Here is an 18,131-nt window from a genome sequence, read left to right as displayed (position 1 = left end):
CAAAATAACAAGTGTTTTTCAGCCACGTAAACACAGTCAAGAGACTTATCCTATTTGTAATAATATAATATGTAGTAAAGAACTATTAAATGTAACCCTGATTCTTCTTTTCCTACCCTAATCTTGTTTTATCAAGCCAAAAATGACTGGATAAAGATGAGGAAGAACTGTATACTCAGCAGGAGTAGCCAAGAGAGCAATACTACGCAGGTGCTAAAAGACTATGAGGAATATATGGACAGAAGGCTGTCCAAGTCAATGTCCTACTGAAGGAAACTCATACAGGATTCCTTGATTGGTTCAGGCACTGATATATAATGTATCTTTTTATGGGTTATGTTAATTCTCAATGAACCAAGAGTTGGCCTGATTCACAGTAATTATGGAGTAATCCACTGTGTGCTGAGCACTGAACTACACACCAGTTTGATTTGACTCTTCTTGGGATATGGAATTTCAGATTTCCTTGGAGCTCACTACCACCTAATGGAAAGAAAAAGAGGATGTAGCTTCTCCTCCATTTCTTATTACTGGGTAGGTCATGAATATTTCTACTGCTTATTACAGCTTTGTCTACTGTATCTTTCAAATATATCTGTCCTGAAAAAATGTAAGAAAAAAATAGGCCATGGATTTTAAAACAGCTAGGCAACATAGCCATGATGAAAAGGGTTTGCTCAGACTAGGTCTCTTTCTTGAGATTATCCTCCCTCAACTGGACAAGACCGTGGAGAGAGCAAGAAATGTACAGTGGTCAGAGATGAAACCCAAAGGGTATCCGTGGATAACACACACATAAGGAAGTCTATGTAACAAGATAACGCAAGCTCATGAGTCTGCTCAGAGACTCAGTTCATTACTGTACCTCGCTCTGAGGCGCTGAATTATCCACCAGCATCACATGGATCAGTCTGGGATCTACGGACTTGATCTCACCACTCTACAGTAGGAGCGGGATAGAAGAAAATATGAAAAAAGGAAGAAAAAGATTTAATGCCTTGTCCACCAAAGACATAATTATGTATTTTTCTAATCTATGTAATTATCTCTATTTGTTTCTACTCCCCTGCTAGAATGAAAGCTCCATGAACAGGGATCTCTACTATTTCATTCACTGCCAGAATAACAACATCTGAAACAAGGTCTAGAATATGGTAATCACTCAAATATTTGTTAAACGAATGAATGAAAAAATTTCATTCAATGCCCAAGTGTCCCTTTTAGGGATATGAATTTCAAATTCTGCATCTCTAAAACCTTCCTATTCTGAAATTAAAAAAACAAAAAACCTTCAGAACCAGTAATCATTAAAAGCACCACTCTACTATTAAAAAACAAAAGGTTTTGGGAGGGGCCAATTTGACAGACATCGTCAGATTTAATGTGCATATTCTTTGACCTAGCAATTACACACTTAGGAATTTGTTCCAATAAATAATGTGAAACAGTATACAATGATATATGCCCAAGGATATTCACTGCAGCATTATTCGTATTAGTGAAAATAATACAAATTATTTAAACGTCCATCAATTTTAAATTAAATTAGTTATGATACATCCATTCAGTGAATAGTATGCATCTATTTTAAAAGGACGAAGTATTGATAGATTTCTATATATATTTACACACAAAGATGCTGACAATCTAAAATTAAGTAAAAAAGGTAAATCAAAGAACTATATGTATCATATGATCCCATTTGTTAAAGAAGTATGATTTATATAGCTATCTCCTAAATGGACAATATATAAATATCATACACACACACACACACACACAAGATATTTGGAAGCATATGGAATATACACCAAACTGTTAATGGTGATTACCACTGTGGGGAGTAACATTTGCCTAGGGGAAGGGATGGCTTTCAATATCTATTTTATATATATGTGTATCATTTGAAATTTGTAAATGAGGATTGAATAATTTAATAAATAAAATTCAATAAAGAAATAACTAAAATCATTTATGTTTACATTACATGTGACTGCTGAGGGCAAGTCTGAAACCAATTCAAAGATATCATAAATACATACGTGTTTGCCTCAAAATACTCTGCTATTGTTTTTGTTTTTGGCTGCACTGTACAGCACGTGGGATCTCAGTTCCCCAACCGGGGATCAAACCTGCACCCCCTGCAGTGGAAGCAGTCTTAACCACTGCACCATCAGGGAAGTCCCCAAATATTCTTGTTGTTTTGAGAGACAATTCTCCAGGTAGCTCTAGATGCTATGTTTTTTTCTATTTATTGCTTTAGAAACAATTCATTTTTCAGTATCTACGGGGGAGTGGCATAAGTATTATAGAAGCAAATGCTAACTGATTAGATTTTTAAATACTAAACCTTCTGAATATGATAAAATAATGATAATACCACTTCACATTTGTATACCCTTTCATAGAATTCAAAGCACTTTCAAATACATTATCTTAGTTCCCAAAACATATGCTGTGAGGTCAGGGGGTGGTTACCTAATTAACTCTAATTTACAAATGAGAACACTGAGGTTAAGAAAGTTGAACAGTCTTTCTCAAGGTGATAGAATCAATAAGTGATAAAACCAGGGGGGACTTCCCTGGTGGCACAGTGGTTAAGAATCCGCCTGCCAATGCAGGGGACACACGTTCGATCCCTGGTCCGGGAAGATCCCACGTGCCACAGAGCCAGTAAGCCCGTGTGCCACAGCTACTGAGTCTGCGCTCTAGATCCCGCGATCCACAACTACTGAGCCTGAGTGCCACGACTACTGAAGCCTGCACGCCTACAGCCCGTGCCCCGCAACGAGAGAAGCCACGGCAATGAGAAGCTCACATACGGCAACGAAGAGTAGCCCCCGCTCACTGCAACTAGAGAAAGCCCATGCGCAGCAACGAAGACCCAACGCAGCCAAAAATAAATTAAAAAAAAAAAAACAGTGACAAAGCCAGAGATGGAACCCAAGTCTTCTTACATGTAATGAAGTGCTCCCTTTTCCTACACCACCCTGGGTAAGGGGATGGATGGACCTCAGACAAAATAACACAGAGCCTTACCTCAGTTACAGACACCTCCATAAGACGGGTGATGGAGTCTTGATGGCTTACAACACCACAGAGCCAACTTTCTTCTCCCTCTGGCTGGTATACTTTGACCCTGTGACCTTGAACACTGTAGGGACCTAAAGGAGAGATTAGTCAGTATTGAGTATTTTTGGCTAAGCTGTATTTCATGATTGTTTCTAAAAACAGAAAGAAAATTATATAGTGTAAATACTTGGCACTTTTAATCTTCTTGTATGGAGTTGAATAAATGAGCAATTTCAGATTTACCATACACAGCAATTTAAAAACAAAACATAGTTTTTCCCAGAGACTTTTGTAAATTGTTTATTTGGAGATTTCTTAGAATGTCCCAGGCCTCCGATTCTACCTTATCTCAATCTTCCAATTCTAGAAAGTAATACAGGGAAGAGAAGAGAAACTTACAAATCAAAAACTATAGGTAATGTGAAAATCTACTCAGATCTATCTGACATAAACATTAAAAAAGTGGGAGGCCAGTAAGTTGAATGTACTATTTTGTTATGTTACCATAGGAATGATATATAACCATTTACACTTTGCTATCTGACTTTCATTACAGTAGGTGGAGAGTTCAATTTATGAGGTCTCCAGCCTCTGCACTAATAATAGTCTGAACAAATATAGCACCTGTCTTCCTAGGAACACAGAGTTTCAAAGATATTACTTTAGCAGCAGGTAATGTTACCCTGCAATTTCAGCTGGCCCTCCAAGAAGGACAGTTTCTCTCTCCTACATATCTTATACATTTGAGACTAGATAGCTAAATCACTGCTTATTTTAAATTATTATCTTTCAGAGCTATAATTAAGCTTAAATTTTCTATACATACTCATAAACATCTCTACCTCTCATTCTGTCCACTTGATTTTTTTCTCTCTGCTATTTTTCCTCACATTCTTTCCTCTTCCATACCTTTCCTTGATTATTAAACATCATTTTACCCTGATACTTTCCTTTCCCAAAGAGGCAAGTTTTCTTACCTTTACCTATTTAGATTTAGTTTGACAAAAGAGAACCAAGGATCCCATTTCATTGAAAAGCATGATTATCACGAGGGTCAGAAAGGACGTAGAGTAGATGTACAACACGAAGGGAAGGATAAATGAGGCAACAGTCTACGTTTTGCGTAGAATCTTGGGCAAAATCTGTATGTGAACTGAAAAAGCTAATAAAAGCTAGTAATTCTTTTTTGTTTTCATTCTTAAAAATTTACATGCTGTTAATGTGTCTGTGGACACCTTCCTTTATGAACATACCTTACACTCTAAGTTGTTATTTGTTGTTGTTAACAGTCTTTAGAGCATACCTTATAGACAGTATGCTCAACAAGGGCAGAGACTTTCCAGTTCATGGTTATATCCTCAGTACCTTAACACTGTGTCTAGTACGAGGTTAGCACTTAATAAATATTTAAGAAATGAAAAAAAGAAAGACAAAATTGCATATTACGAAATGTAATACAAAAAGGAAATAGTGGTCTGAGTGAGATCCTGTTTTTCCAGTCTATTCTAGAGATCCAGCTAACTGGAGTTACTCTTGACACCACCCACAAAAAGAAGACAAGCACAAATGTTGAGAGTTGCATGGTGTCCCCCCCATTCTATCACTTTCAACACTGACCATACACCTGATTCAGAATTCAGGGACAGAGGACCACCTGTTCTTACCTCGGCTAAATATCTCTTGCAGCTTTTGGTCACTGATCAAAGCATTAACTGTTTCTCTCAGAGCAGCATGTTCCAAAAGAATCTGGTTTTGGCTATCTGTTCCCATCTGATAAAGATAAAAGAAGAAAAAACGGAATATTGAAGTAAGTACCAATAATATCTAACCAGAAGAGAAAAATTATACCCCTGAGGAGCTCTACATCAGCATTTGCCAGAGAATGTTCCATAGAAACCTAGTCTCACAAGATGCTCTACAAAAGTTAAGGATGCTAGGGGAATTCCCTAGTGGTCCAGTGGTTAGGACTCCAAGCTCTCACTGCTAAGGGCCCAGGTTTGATCCCCAGTTAGGGAACAAAAGTCCCACAAGCCAAGTGGTGTGGGCCCTCCTAAAAAAGTTAAGGATGCTAGGATCATTTAGGTTTAGGAAATATTATACCCCCATTGAACAAGGTGGGGGGGTTAGGGACACCAACTGCTTCCCCACCCCATGCAGTCAAAAATCTGCATATAACTTTTTTAAAAAAAAATATTTTCCCGACGTTTATTGGTTCTACCAGTTTGTGGTTTGCCTTTGTGTTTTCTTTTCTTTTTTAATAAATTAATTAATTTATTTATTTTTGGCTGCATTGGGTCTTCGTTGCTGCACGCGGGATTTCTCTAGTTGTGGCGAGCGGGGCTACTCTTCGTTGCTGTGTGCGGGCTTCTCATTGCAGTGGCTTCTCTTGTTGCAGAGCACCGGCTCAAGGCGCGCGGGCTTCAGTAGTTGTGGCTCGTAGGTTCTAGAGCGCAGGCTCAGTACTTGTGGCACATGAGCTTAGATGCTCTGCGGCATGTGGGATCTTCCCGGATCAGGGATTGAACCCACGTCCCCTGCACTGGCAGGTGGATTCTTAACCACTGCGCCACCAGGGAAGTCCTGTATTTATTGATACCCTAAGTTTATGATGTCTGTTTACAAGATGAATCATCTGTCAGTACACTACATCAAGACTGCCTCATATAATACAAAACACTAGATGTTATAAGTATTAGTAACACTAGATATCAAAAATGAAAAGATAATGTGAAAAAAATTCGTATTAATTTATAGGTACTGTATTTACTGAAAAAAATCCACATATAAGTGGACCCGTGTAGTTCAAATCCGTGTTGTTCAAGGGTCAACTGCATACTATATCTTTCTACATACGACAGTATATTAAAGGCTCTGAGAAGACATGTAGGAAAAAAACATGTTTAGGTCAGCGTTTCTAAACTTATTTGACCACAAAACATTTTATTCCATGTAAATCTTTTTGTTTATTTTGATACTTATCCGACATTCACTGAGTGCCTATTCATATAAGCACTAGGATTACAAGATGAATAAAGCAAGATTGATGAGAGGGTGTGAGGCCTAATGAGGGAGGAAGACATATCAACAACAAAAAAATCATTAATATTACACAGAACACAGTTCAGGAAATACTGCTCTTGGCTGCCTCAATAAGACAGCAAAACTCTTGGAAGTCTCCTAATTTTTTTTTTTTTTTTTTTTTTTGCGGTATGCGGGCCTCTCACTGTTGTGGCCTCTCCCACTGTGGAGCACAGGCTCCGGACATGCAGGCTCAGTGGCCATGGCTCACAGGCCTAGCCTCTCCGCGGCATGTGGAATCCTCCCGGACCGGGGCACGACCCGTGTCCCCTGCATTGGCAGGCGGACTCTCAACCACTGCGCCACCAGGGAAGCCCGGAAGTCTCCTAATTTTTAACCTTCAGACAGTAACCCTTACAAGTGAGAAATAAATATTGTCCTCCATAAATTCTGAAACGCTAACTCAGACACTAGTTTGTTTAAACTACTAACTTATCCCTTTTTTTGTAACTAAAAATATACCTAAGCTCTTCAATATTTAATGTTGCTTGGAACCAGCCCAAATTCCCAGCTTCCCTGCCACAGACGTAAGTATAGGACCTCTTAGACTCAAGTTATAGAAGCAGCCACCTCTGGGAAGCCACCTCTTCTGAGGAAACCCTTAGAGTTGTGGTCTTAAGTGGTTTCAGGGTTGGGTGGGGGTGTGTAGAGGAGGAAAGAAGCCTCAGCTACCAAATATACTTTTCAAGAGAGCAAAGAAACTTTAAAAGGTACATGGAATTACTGGGAGGAAGAATTTGATTCAATGTTAAAAGAAAAGGGGACAATATAATTAATTGACTTATACTGCCACCTGTGCAGACTGATGATAGCCAGACCAATACATTTGACCTCTGAGATAATCATGGGGTGTTCTGTGGGCCCCTCAACCCAGCCTTTCCAAGATTAAACTGATGTTTTATCCTCCCTAAAATGTTGCTTTTTCTATTATTCCATCTCTTTGAAAGCATACACCATCAACTGTGGCATCCATGGAATTGTTTTACTCCATTGTTCTCATCTGGGCTGATTTTGCCCCCTCTGGAACAACTGGCAGTGTTGGGAAACATTTCTGCCTATCACAACTCAGTGCTGGCATCTAGTAGGTAGAGGCCAGGGATGCTGTTAGACATCAAACAATACACAGGATAGTCCCCTATGAAAAAGAATACTGACCAAAAATGTCAATATCGTTGAGGCTGAGAAACCTTGGTCGAGACTGTTGAGAAATAATATTAAAATTTTAATCTAAGATTCCCACCATTCTCTGTAATTTTATAACGATATTAAAAATATTATCTGAAATAAAAAAGGAGGGTAAGCACCCTATTTATAATCAACAGAGAAATTAGCAAGGAGAGAAATAAGTTTAGGACTAGACCAAGTGTTAAGTACCTGGAACAAATGCAACCCATTAGCATCTGACAGGAAACGAAGCTCTCGATCCAGAAGGTATTCAACTGGAACCACAGAACCCAAACCGAGTTTATCTACTAGGGGAGTGAAAGTCTGTGAAGTACAATGACAAGAAATTGATTAGAACTTGGAAAAGGAAATAAATAACAATTCAACTGAATATCTAACTGCAGAGAAAATATCCATTATTAATGTATCTTTCACCCCAGTAAATATAGATAAGCTAAAGCATAAGTCCTCAGAGACATTCCCAACCTAGCATCTGCCCCTCAAATAATCATATGAAGCCAACCAGAGCATAAAGTCAGTTCAATACTCTTATTTACAGCTAAAAAGGACAAGAAGAACGGGAAATTCCTCATTCTCTCTAGCGATCTGACTAATCTTGTCAGGCTCCAAGAGGGCTAAATTACAGTAAGTTTCCAGAATGAAGAGTCACACCATTATCATCTCTGGAACTTCTGAAACCTTAATGAGATTTCTAAAATGATCAGTGGTATAAATATGCATGGGCAAATTCACATTACTGTTTCGTAAATAAACTGCCTACTAAAGTCACCCAGGGACCCAGATCCATTTGAGCTTCTTCTAAAAGTTCAACTAGAAAGTGGTCTTAAAAACAAATGAAAAAAGACAGTTCAGTAAGTGATGATATGTATAATCAATAGGTTAAGAAGTTTTGTTTTGAATATTATTTAATTTGGTTAATAACAGGAGAATTAGATTTTTTAAAAAAATCTATTTATGCCTACACTTTGCTAAAAGAACAGATAGAAACAAATGGATACTCTCAGAATTAAATTTTACAGCACTATTTTGTCTGACTTCAGAAAACAAAACTTAATAATTAAAAAAAACAACAACAAAAAACTTTAGGGAATTCCCTGGTGGTCCAGTGGTTAAGACTCCATACTTTCACTGCTGTGGGCCTAGGTTCAATCCCTGGTCGGGGAACTAAGATCCCACAAGCCATGCTACATAACCAACAAAAGCAAAAATAAACAAGTGGGACTACCTCAAACTTAAAAGTTTCTACAAGGCAAAAAAATGATCAACAAAATGAAAATGCAACATAAGGAATGGGAGAAAATATGTGCAAATCATATATTTGATAAAAGGTTAATATTCAAAATATATCAAAAAAAGCTCAAAAAAAAAAAAAAAAAAAAACCTCATACAACTCAAGAGCCAAAAACCCCCACAAATATCCCCAGCTGACAGCCAGCAAGGAGACTGGAACTGAATTCTGCCATAAACATGGGAGGTTAGAAGAGGACTACCTACTATAGATGAGAACATAGCATTGCAAACACCAATTTTTGCCTTGTAAGATTCTGAGCTAAGAAGTAGGACACAAAGTGTCTGTACTTCTAACTTACCCAATTAATAAATGGGTATTAATTTAAAATGCTAAAAACAAAACAACCCCCCCCCCACAAATAATCTGATTTAAAAATGGGCAAATCACCTGAATAGACATTTTTCCAAAGATAGATGAATGGCCAACAGGTACATGAAAAGGGGCTCAACTGCACTAATCATCAGGGAAATGCAAATCAAAACCACAATGAGTAATCACCTCACACCTATTAGAATGGCTATTATCAAAGACAAAGATGACAAGTGCTGGCAAGGATGTAGAGAGGGGGAACTCCTGTGCACCATCAGTGGGAATGTAAATTGGTGCAGCTACTATGGAAAACAGTATGGAGGTTCCCCCCCAAATTAAAAATAGAACTACCATATGATTCAACAACCCCGCTTCTGGGTATTTATCCAAAGGAAATGAAATCATATCTTGAAGAGATATCTGCAACCCCATGTTCACTGCAGCAGTATTTACAATAGCGATGACATGGAAACAACCTAAGTGTCCAGTGATGGATGAATGGATAAAGAAAATGTGGTGTACACACACACACACACACACACACGAATATTATACACAATGAAATATTACTGAGCCACAAAAAAGGAGGAAATCCTGCTATTTACAACAACAGCTGAATCTCCAGGGCATTATGCTAAGTGAAATAAGTCAGAGAAAGACAAATATGGTCTGATTTCAATTACATGTGGAATCCAAAACAACTGAAATCAGACATAGAGAATATACTGGTGGTTGCCAGGGGTGGGGGAAGTGGGGGAAATGGATGAAGGTAGTCAAAGGATATAAACTGCAATAATAAGATGAGTAAGCTGTGGGGAGCTAACATATAGCATGGTGACTATAGTTAATAATGCTGTACTGTATACTTGGAAGTTGCTAAGAGAGCAAATCTTAAAAGTTCTTACCACATATGTGTTGTGAGAAGCAAATTAGATAATATGTAGGAAAGTACTCTATAAAACAGTGAGATTATTATACCTTATTGAGATTATTAAAGTGTTCTGCAAAGTTAAAAAAAAAAAGTTCTTACCACATACACAAAAACCTATGTGAGACAATGGATGTGTTAATTAACTTTATTGTGACAATCATTTCACTATATATAAAAAATCATCACATTGTACACAAACTTACAAAATGTTATATATGTCAATTCTATCTCAAAAAAGCTGGAAAAAAATAAAATACTTTCTATGGAAGAAAAAGACTTTAAGGATTACAAACATTGTTTCATTACATAACTATGAGAAAAGAAAAGGTAAAAAATTATTTAGAAACAAAGTATCAAATATTATCTAATACAAAAAGTATGGGAAGACACAGGAGAAAAGATCTCTCCCAGTTTTTGCTCTGGTAACTTCAGAATCAAAGTCTAAGGACAAAGCCCTGGGAGTTTTGGGAATTCTAAAGAGTTCAGCTATTGGGTAAATACCATATAGAATAGGAATAAAGCCCAAATATGTTCCTAGCCAATAAAAGTCACTCACCAGGGCTGGCCATTGTGCAATTGAGACTCGAGTGCCCTGGACAAGGACTGGGTCCTTCCGGGGTGCCCATACTAGAGACCCTTCCAGCAAAAGTACAATAACTTCTTCAGCATGAACTTTAACCCAGGAGTGTTGCTTCCAGCTACAGCCATCAAATTCTACAAAGATCTGGAAAAAGAGATAAAAAGCCATCTTGAGGTCACATTTGGAAAAATCCCACACTATAATATAAAAACAAACACAAACCCCCTGTTTTGAAAAACTGACTAGGTAAAATTCTACTACCTTGTTTTTAAGTTCTTTTAATGGATTTCAGTAAAAACCAATCTTACTTCAGAGCCAGGAAGTTGGTCTCATCCTCACTCGGAAAAGAGCGTACAGATTTAAGGGGGCGTGAGTTATCTACAGTTAGTAATTTCTAGCTGTGATCCTACTGAGATTTACAACTCTTAGTTTCCAATTCACATCTAAGCACACTAGCTGGGGGCTTACTATGTATAAGGCACTATGCTAGGTTCAGGAATACAGAGGGGAATCTAGCACACTTCCTGGTTTCAAGGAGCTCACAGTCTAACAGGTAGGAAGAGAAATTTTTTATACTTCTACTGAAAATGACTGTGAACTTTTTTTTTTTTTTTTTTTTTGCGGTACGTGGGCCTCTCACTGTTGCGGCCTCTCCCGTTGCGGAGCACAGGCTCCTGACGCACAGGCTCAGTGGCCACAGCTCACGGGCCCAGCTGCTCCGCGGCATGTGGGATCTTCCTGGACCGGGGCATGAACCCGTGTCCCCTGCATCGGCAGGCAGACTCTCAACCACTGCGCCACCAGAGAAGCCCGACTGTGAACTTTTAAAATTAATTTTTAATAGGTTATATATACACGGTACACAATGCAAAAGGATAAACAATTAAAAAAAAAAAACAACTCCCAGTCCCAAGTGTGGATTTTTAAAGTACCACTGACTGCCAGGAGTGATCTCTTATCTGCTAGCAGAGGCACACCGTTGTCACAATGCTTTGCTTCCTCCCAGAAAAGATACTCCACCTTTTCAGATATACTTAAGTAGAATCTTTAAAGAGTTTTTGAAAGCAATTCATATTAAATGAAACTACATTTTTCTAATAAATAGTATGCTTAGGTTTAACTTTTCCATATAAATTCTGACATTGGAGCATGTTCTACACAGCAATAAAAGCAATACATAGGCATATAGGTATCAATATTTAGAACAGATATATCTAGTGCCTAAAATATAGCTGGTTACAAAATAAAGGCTGGAGTATTTATATCCCACTTCATTTTCAAAGAATTTTAGTTGGCTTTTGGGAAACATATACAATAAGATGCTAAAATATCAATTAAAAAACCAGGGCTAAGCAAACTACAACTACAATTGTTGTAACAATTGTTAGTGTAAAAAGAGGGAAAACTTAAGCAGGCAATAGGGATCTATACAGCTGTATGACTGAGTGACATATGATGAATGATTGATTGATTGATTGACTGACTTGTCTCTGAGCTTCCTAAAGGCCAATCTGAAAATGGAGAGGTCAGTGGCATATTCATCACTGGCAAAAAGTAGAACACAAACCAGTTTCTCAGAGAAGCAACACTTTTCCAACTACTTGGCTCTACAAGAAATTTCTCACATGACACTCCCTAAGGCAGCAATGAGTGATGTAGGACAACATCAGAATCCCCACAGCAGTCATTCCCAACTAGGAATCACAGAGTTACCAGGAATATCTTAAGTACTAAGGGTACTAAGCATTTCCTGTAGACTAAATACTAGAGGTCTGGTACATGTGTCACCATTATTTTTCAAATATATGTAGATCATATAATGAATAAAGTTCAAATCCATTAGAATTGTTACTGAAGTCACAACAACTTTCGTCAGTATATTAGTTCCCATCCAGTCAAGCTAAAAATTAGAGTTACAACTATATGAAAATTTACGATACTTATACTTGAAAAGTGTGGAACCACTCAGTAGCCTAGCATTAGGCTTAATCTCTTCACAGGTAATAAATACTTGTGAATTGAAGTGCACTGCTGGAAAAGCTATTCCAGAAATTAAATTCATTATACAAAGCTCCAGTTTTATTATTTATATTATAACAATATTTTATTATTTATAATATACCAAGTAACCTTCATTTCTACTTAAAAAAAAAATGATGGGAAAATAAGGCTCAGAAAGGGGAAGCATGATTTTACTGCAATACCTTTAACATGTGAACGGGAAAGAACATTAAACTGCAATACATTTAACGTATGAATGGGCTCACTCATATATTCACATATGTTCTAGGGGAATCAAACACAACTTTAAGTAACTTACTGATAACTGGAAAAAGATGTATTCAAACTTACATTTAAGTGCAGACTCAGGCACCAGGAAAGGTAGTAATGGACAGAGCTTGGGGATTATGTTCCGGGAGGCTTGGATTTCAGTCTTAGCCCCACCCTCTACTAATCACAAAACTTGAGCAAATCACTCTCCCCTCCTCAAGTCTTGGTTTCCTCCCTTGTGATAAGACACACCTGTCTTACTTACCCTCAGAGTGGTTGTGAAGATTAAATAAAGTAATGGATTCAAAAGCACTTTGGTCAACTGCAAAGCACTACTTGGGCAATAACATGCCATAAGATAAACAGAAATAAAATAAAGTATAGGGGGTGTTCAGAGGCAGGAGAGATCACTTCAGGTGTGCAAAGGGACTGATATGGGCTGAGGTTAAGGAAAAAAAAAAGTCCCAGTCAAGTTCTAGGATGGCCAGGAGCTATAACACACTGGGGAAGGAGTGGGAAATGAGACTAAAAAGACTAAGAGTCAATGTGGAAGACCCCGAATACTGGGATAAAATTTGGGTTCATCCAGCTGCCAATGGGAGATGTGTGTATGTGTGTGTGTGGGTGTGTATATGTGCAATTGCCATTAAAAGGTTTCTGACTGAGGTCAAAATTGAACAAAACAGTTGGTTTTAGGACAACTCAGCTACTCAGTGGATGTAGATGGTTTAGAGTTGGGGGTGGGGTGGGGAACAGGGGGTGTTCTTACATGACCTAGAGTGGGAGCAGTGAGACTAGGAAGGAAGTTACTAGTGCTCGTGAGAATCGATGAGTCCTATCATCAAGCATGATGATTGGCTGGATATAAGGGTAAGGAAAAATTGAAAAATGACTTGGATTTTGAACCCGAGACTAGGAGAACAGTGGTCCCATTACTGTTCAGTGGTGCCATAACTGATGTCTGGAGGAGGCAATAGCTGAAAGACAGACAAGACCTTGCAAGCCATGAAAAGGAGCAGAGACTGTTGAAGCCCCAGGCGGAGTCTGACCCTGAGTGACACAGTACTCTACTGGGCATTACTTAGAAAACCGGAGGTTGAGGCTTCATGGTGCCTGACAGCTAGGTGCCATGCTATAGTTCTAATCTGCCAACCACTTTAAAAATCAACATACGAGGGCTTCCCTGGTGGCACAGTGGTTGGGAGTCCGCCTGCCGATGCGGGGGGCGCGGGTTCGTGCCCCGATCCGGAAGGGTCCCGCATGCCGCGGAGCGGCAGGGCGCGTGAGCCATGGCCGCCGGGCCTGTGCTCCGCGGTGGGAGAGGCCACAGCGGTGAGAGGCCCGCGTAACGCAAAAAAAAAAAAAAAAAAAAAATCAACATACGAGTCACAAAATTCTAAGTCATACCAACACACAAATATAAGAACACACTAAAAAATCACTGTACGAAAGCTGTAACGATTTTAATTCTTTGTAGATAAGAACTTGAACATTTAAAAAGTTAATATTCAGGAATCCTATCATCACACATCTGAAAACACCATGGAAAAGCTGAAATATTTGAAAGTCATATTTCACCTAATTTAAGGGCAATTATTTCCTAACCTGCCTGGGCAAAGGAATAAAGTGTTGAACTTGACAACCACAGTGCTATATGTTCTAGGATCAAGCAACAGCTCTAGGCTAATAATACAAATATGTTTTGAGAGCAATACGGAATATGGATATATGTAAACATGTTCTACCAGCATTAAGGCTTGTTTCTGGCCCTAGCACTGTGCTTCACCTCCTAGCTAGAGATGGAGGGAGTTAGAACATATAAGGTGAAGAATCATTTCAGGTCAAAGCACACAGAACATGAACTCTTAAAATGGTAGTGGCCAGGTCACAGGACAGAAAGAAGGGATATAAACTAACAAAATCAATGGTGGTGGTTGGACTGAGTTAGAGATGGCCAAGGCAGGTTGATAATCTGGACAGAACAGAACTAAAACTTTGAGTTGATTTTTTTTTAAGTCTTTTAAAAATTTCTACTATTAGAGTAAAAGCAGCAAATACTACTATACATTGTACAGCTAGAACCCAAGGACTAGATGTGTAAAATATTTCCTTAGTTAAGAAGAGTTAGCGGTAAAACTCCTGCTTTCATTTCAAAATCTCTTTTATGGTCTATATGTGATGTACATTCATTTGAGTGACATTAAAATGAAATAAAATTTTAAAAAAATCAAGTAAGTTAACCTAAGTTTGAAAAAAATCAAATGATAGTAATCTGAGTAATATAGACCTCCATGTTTATCACATAATCATGTAATAATCAGTTTGGATTCTGGTTCTCCCTAAGGCCATTCTTACTACAATTAATAAAATTATTCATTTATTCACTCACTCAACAAAAATAGACAGAACGCCTCAAAAATATATGTGTGTGCGCACGTGTACGGCACTTGCCAGGGCTAAGGGTATCAAGGTGAATAAGGAAGCACTCAGCAGGAGGGAATAAAACCCTCGATGAGCCAACAGAGAGGTATAGAAATTATTAAAGAGTTATGTAATAAGGGCAATAATAAAGACTGAACACGCTAGAGAAGGCGTCTGCCATGGTAAACTAGAAAGGTTTCACAGAAGAGGTAGTAGTATACAAGCTGCATCTCAAAGGACAAACTATATTCTTCTGGCAGAGAAGGGAGAGAAAGACTTTCCAGCAGGTGCAAAGGCAGAGAAACTAAGAGCAGACTGAGTGTTCTAGAGAAGGATTAGGATAGGAGAGGTAATAGTATTTTAGCCTTACCAGTAAATGTTCCTTCTTTTTTGTTTTTAAACATATTATTTATATAATAACTTTTTTTTTAAAGGAAAGAATTAACTTTGGGATCAGTTGGAAGGGAACTCATAGAGGCAAGAAACTGCAGGCAGGGAGACCAATTATAAAGTGATAAAAACCCAGGTAAAAGATGTAAAAGGCCTAAACCAATAAGACTGTGTAAATGAAAAACATATTTGAGAAATTATAGATAAAAATAACAGGATATGGTGATGATTGTGAGAGGGTAAGGAAAATGGAAGACTAACTTCCAAGGTTCCCAAATTTTCTTTTCCAGTTTTTCTAACTACATTCTAAACAAAATATGAACTCTGTTACAAATGATATTACAAAACTGGTACATCTTGACAGCCACAGTGGGGAATGATGCATGTCTAGAACACTGCTGTTTTCAAGCAAAAAATAATTTTCCCTCTATGGTTCCTTTGATCAAGAGAGAGATTTCTAACAATTACTCCCATTTTTTTCCCCTACTTTCTAACAACCTCAATAAATTAAATGTTAAGTACTTGAGTACCACAGGAATAACCTGAATAAAAACTCAAGCATATAGATATATATGCTCTTAGGGGTAGAGGAATCACAAAGATCTGGATTTGCATCCCAACATCCCTTATCTGTGTAACTGGGAGCAGGTTACTTTAGCCTCTTTGAGCCTTACTTCCTTTGCCTATTAATACGGACAGTAAGTACCTCAAAGAATTATGGCAGGATTAAACGAAATAAAGTAAAATGCCTAGCAGATCTTGGGCTCCTGATAAACATGCATTCCGTAAGCAAACTCATACTACTGGTCAAAATATAAACTGGTATGACTTAAAAGAAAAAAAATTGTCATATATCAAGAATCTTAAATATGTGTATACTCTGTGTTTCCATAATACCACTCCTGGCAATAATCCTAGGAAATCACCCTAAAAACAGAAAAGGCTTTATTCACAAAAAACGGTCATCAATGAATTATTAATAAAGCTTAAAATCTGAAGCAATTTCAATATCCAATGAAAGAAGAACAATTAAATAAATTATCCAGGTTAAATAAATTATAAGATTTTCTTAGAGAGAATTGTTTCCCTTTCAGGTATGAAAGCACCTGAAGCACATGTTATCTGTGGAAAATACAGAAAAGCACAAAGAAAATTAAAATCACCTATAATACCAAAGTTTTTGGTAATATAGGAAAATAATTGCCACATTAAGTGAAAAGCAAAACTCAGAACTGAAAATACAGTACGAATTCAACTTTTAGCAATTCTAAAAAAAGATTAGAATATGTATCAAAACATAGCAGTTTTTAATGGGTTATGACACTATAGGGGCTATTTTTTTTACTTATATTTTTATTAAAATAATTTCTACATTTTGTATACTAGGCGTGTATTACTTGAGAATCAGAAAAACAAAACATCTAATGCTTCTAATCCAGCAACTCAGATTTAAATCACAAAAACCAATGGACAATGTACTTTGGATGGGGGTCCCAAATATAAATCCAAACATGTAAAGAAAAAAATTGGTAGTCAATATCAGTAAAAATATACAAAAGAAAAAACCTTAAAGATCAAGTATAAATACCTTATAACTGGGGGCCACAGAGTAGAAAATCCATAATAAATCAGAAGTGAAAATTAACCTAATACTGACTTCTAAATATGCTATTTCTTAAGATAAGGTGGTCAGAGAAGGATTGTAAAATAATAGTAAAAAATGCATGTGTTCCCTGTTCTTGATGAACTTAGAATCTAGTAGGGGAGATAAGCTATATACCTTGTTATGTATCTATATAAAAAAAAAACTGTGATAAATATTCCAAAAGAGGTATCCACAAAGTGATAAAGGAGCAAGGCAAAAAACACTCTGGGGATTTAGAAAGGCTTTATAAAGGTGAAAGAACCTAGAATGGACAGGCTTTCTTTTCTCTTTATAGGATTTCAATGGATGACAAAATCAAAAGCAAAGTGTAAAGGCGGAATAAAACAATGGAAGCCAGAAAGTACTAGGAAAGCAGAGGATCACCAAATCAGGACTGCTCACTGTAAATATTCTTTTGGCAACACCCTACTTTCCTTGTCTGATTCTGTGCATGACAAGGATCTGTCTTATCTGTAATTTGGTCTCTTGAGGAGACCAGGAGGGGGTTCTGTGCAGATCTCTGGATAGGTTTATCTCCTACTGTAGGTTAATAACCTTACATGTGGATTTACAAATCAGTCTCCAGTTTGGTTAGTGGGAATCAGTCCCCTAGAGCCTGATTACCCGTGAAGTCACATAAAAAACCCCCAGAACTCCTGCCTTTGTAAAACTGAGAGAGTTAGCCGTATGAGTCACTACTAAACAATCAGGCAGGTTTTACCCAACTACAGAACAAGGGTAAAAGATACTTTGGCAGTAGGGATAGTGGGGTGGGGAGGGCTTAAAAACCACCAACCTGTCAAAGGCAGCAGAAAACTGAGAAGCAGCAACAGGTGTTGTGTCCCCCAGGCCTTGTGGAAGCAAAGCCTACAGGAACCCATTCCAGCTGTTGCTGAGAAAATCACTAACAGAAAACACCATGTTACTTACAGGAGCAACTAAGCCCGTGGGCCACAAC

General features: G+C 37.8%; 1 protein-coding gene across 3 annotated transcripts in view; it reads right to left on the bottom strand.

Moving 5' to 3' along the window:
- The window catches only part of KDM3B (lysine demethylase 3B), a gene marked incomplete at its 5' end in the record, with an annotated part of 59,016 nt that overhangs the window by 35,448 nt on the left and 5,437 nt on the right, over nt 1-18,131 (bottom strand). For all 3 annotated transcript variants that reach the window (XM_082650426.1, XM_082650427.1, XM_082650428.1), the window contains 5 exons: nt 866-940; nt 3,040-3,164; nt 4,737-4,842; nt 7,525-7,638; nt 10,423-10,590. In XM_082650426.1, coding sequence (XP_082506552.1) covers nt 866-940; nt 3,040-3,164; nt 4,737-4,842; nt 7,525-7,638; nt 10,423-10,590 — 588 coding nt within the window. The remainder of the gene's footprint in view (nt 1-865; nt 941-3,039; nt 3,165-4,736; nt 4,843-7,524; nt 7,639-10,422; nt 10,591-18,131) is intronic.

Source organism: Grampus griseus (genome assembly GCF_964374135.1).
Source record: "Grampus griseus genome assembly, chromosome: 3".
Lineage (NCBI taxonomy): Eukaryota > Metazoa > Chordata > Mammalia > Artiodactyla > Delphinidae > Grampus > Grampus griseus.
Note: the sequence above shows the minus strand (reverse complement) of the source record. Positions and strands in the feature narration are given on the sequence as shown.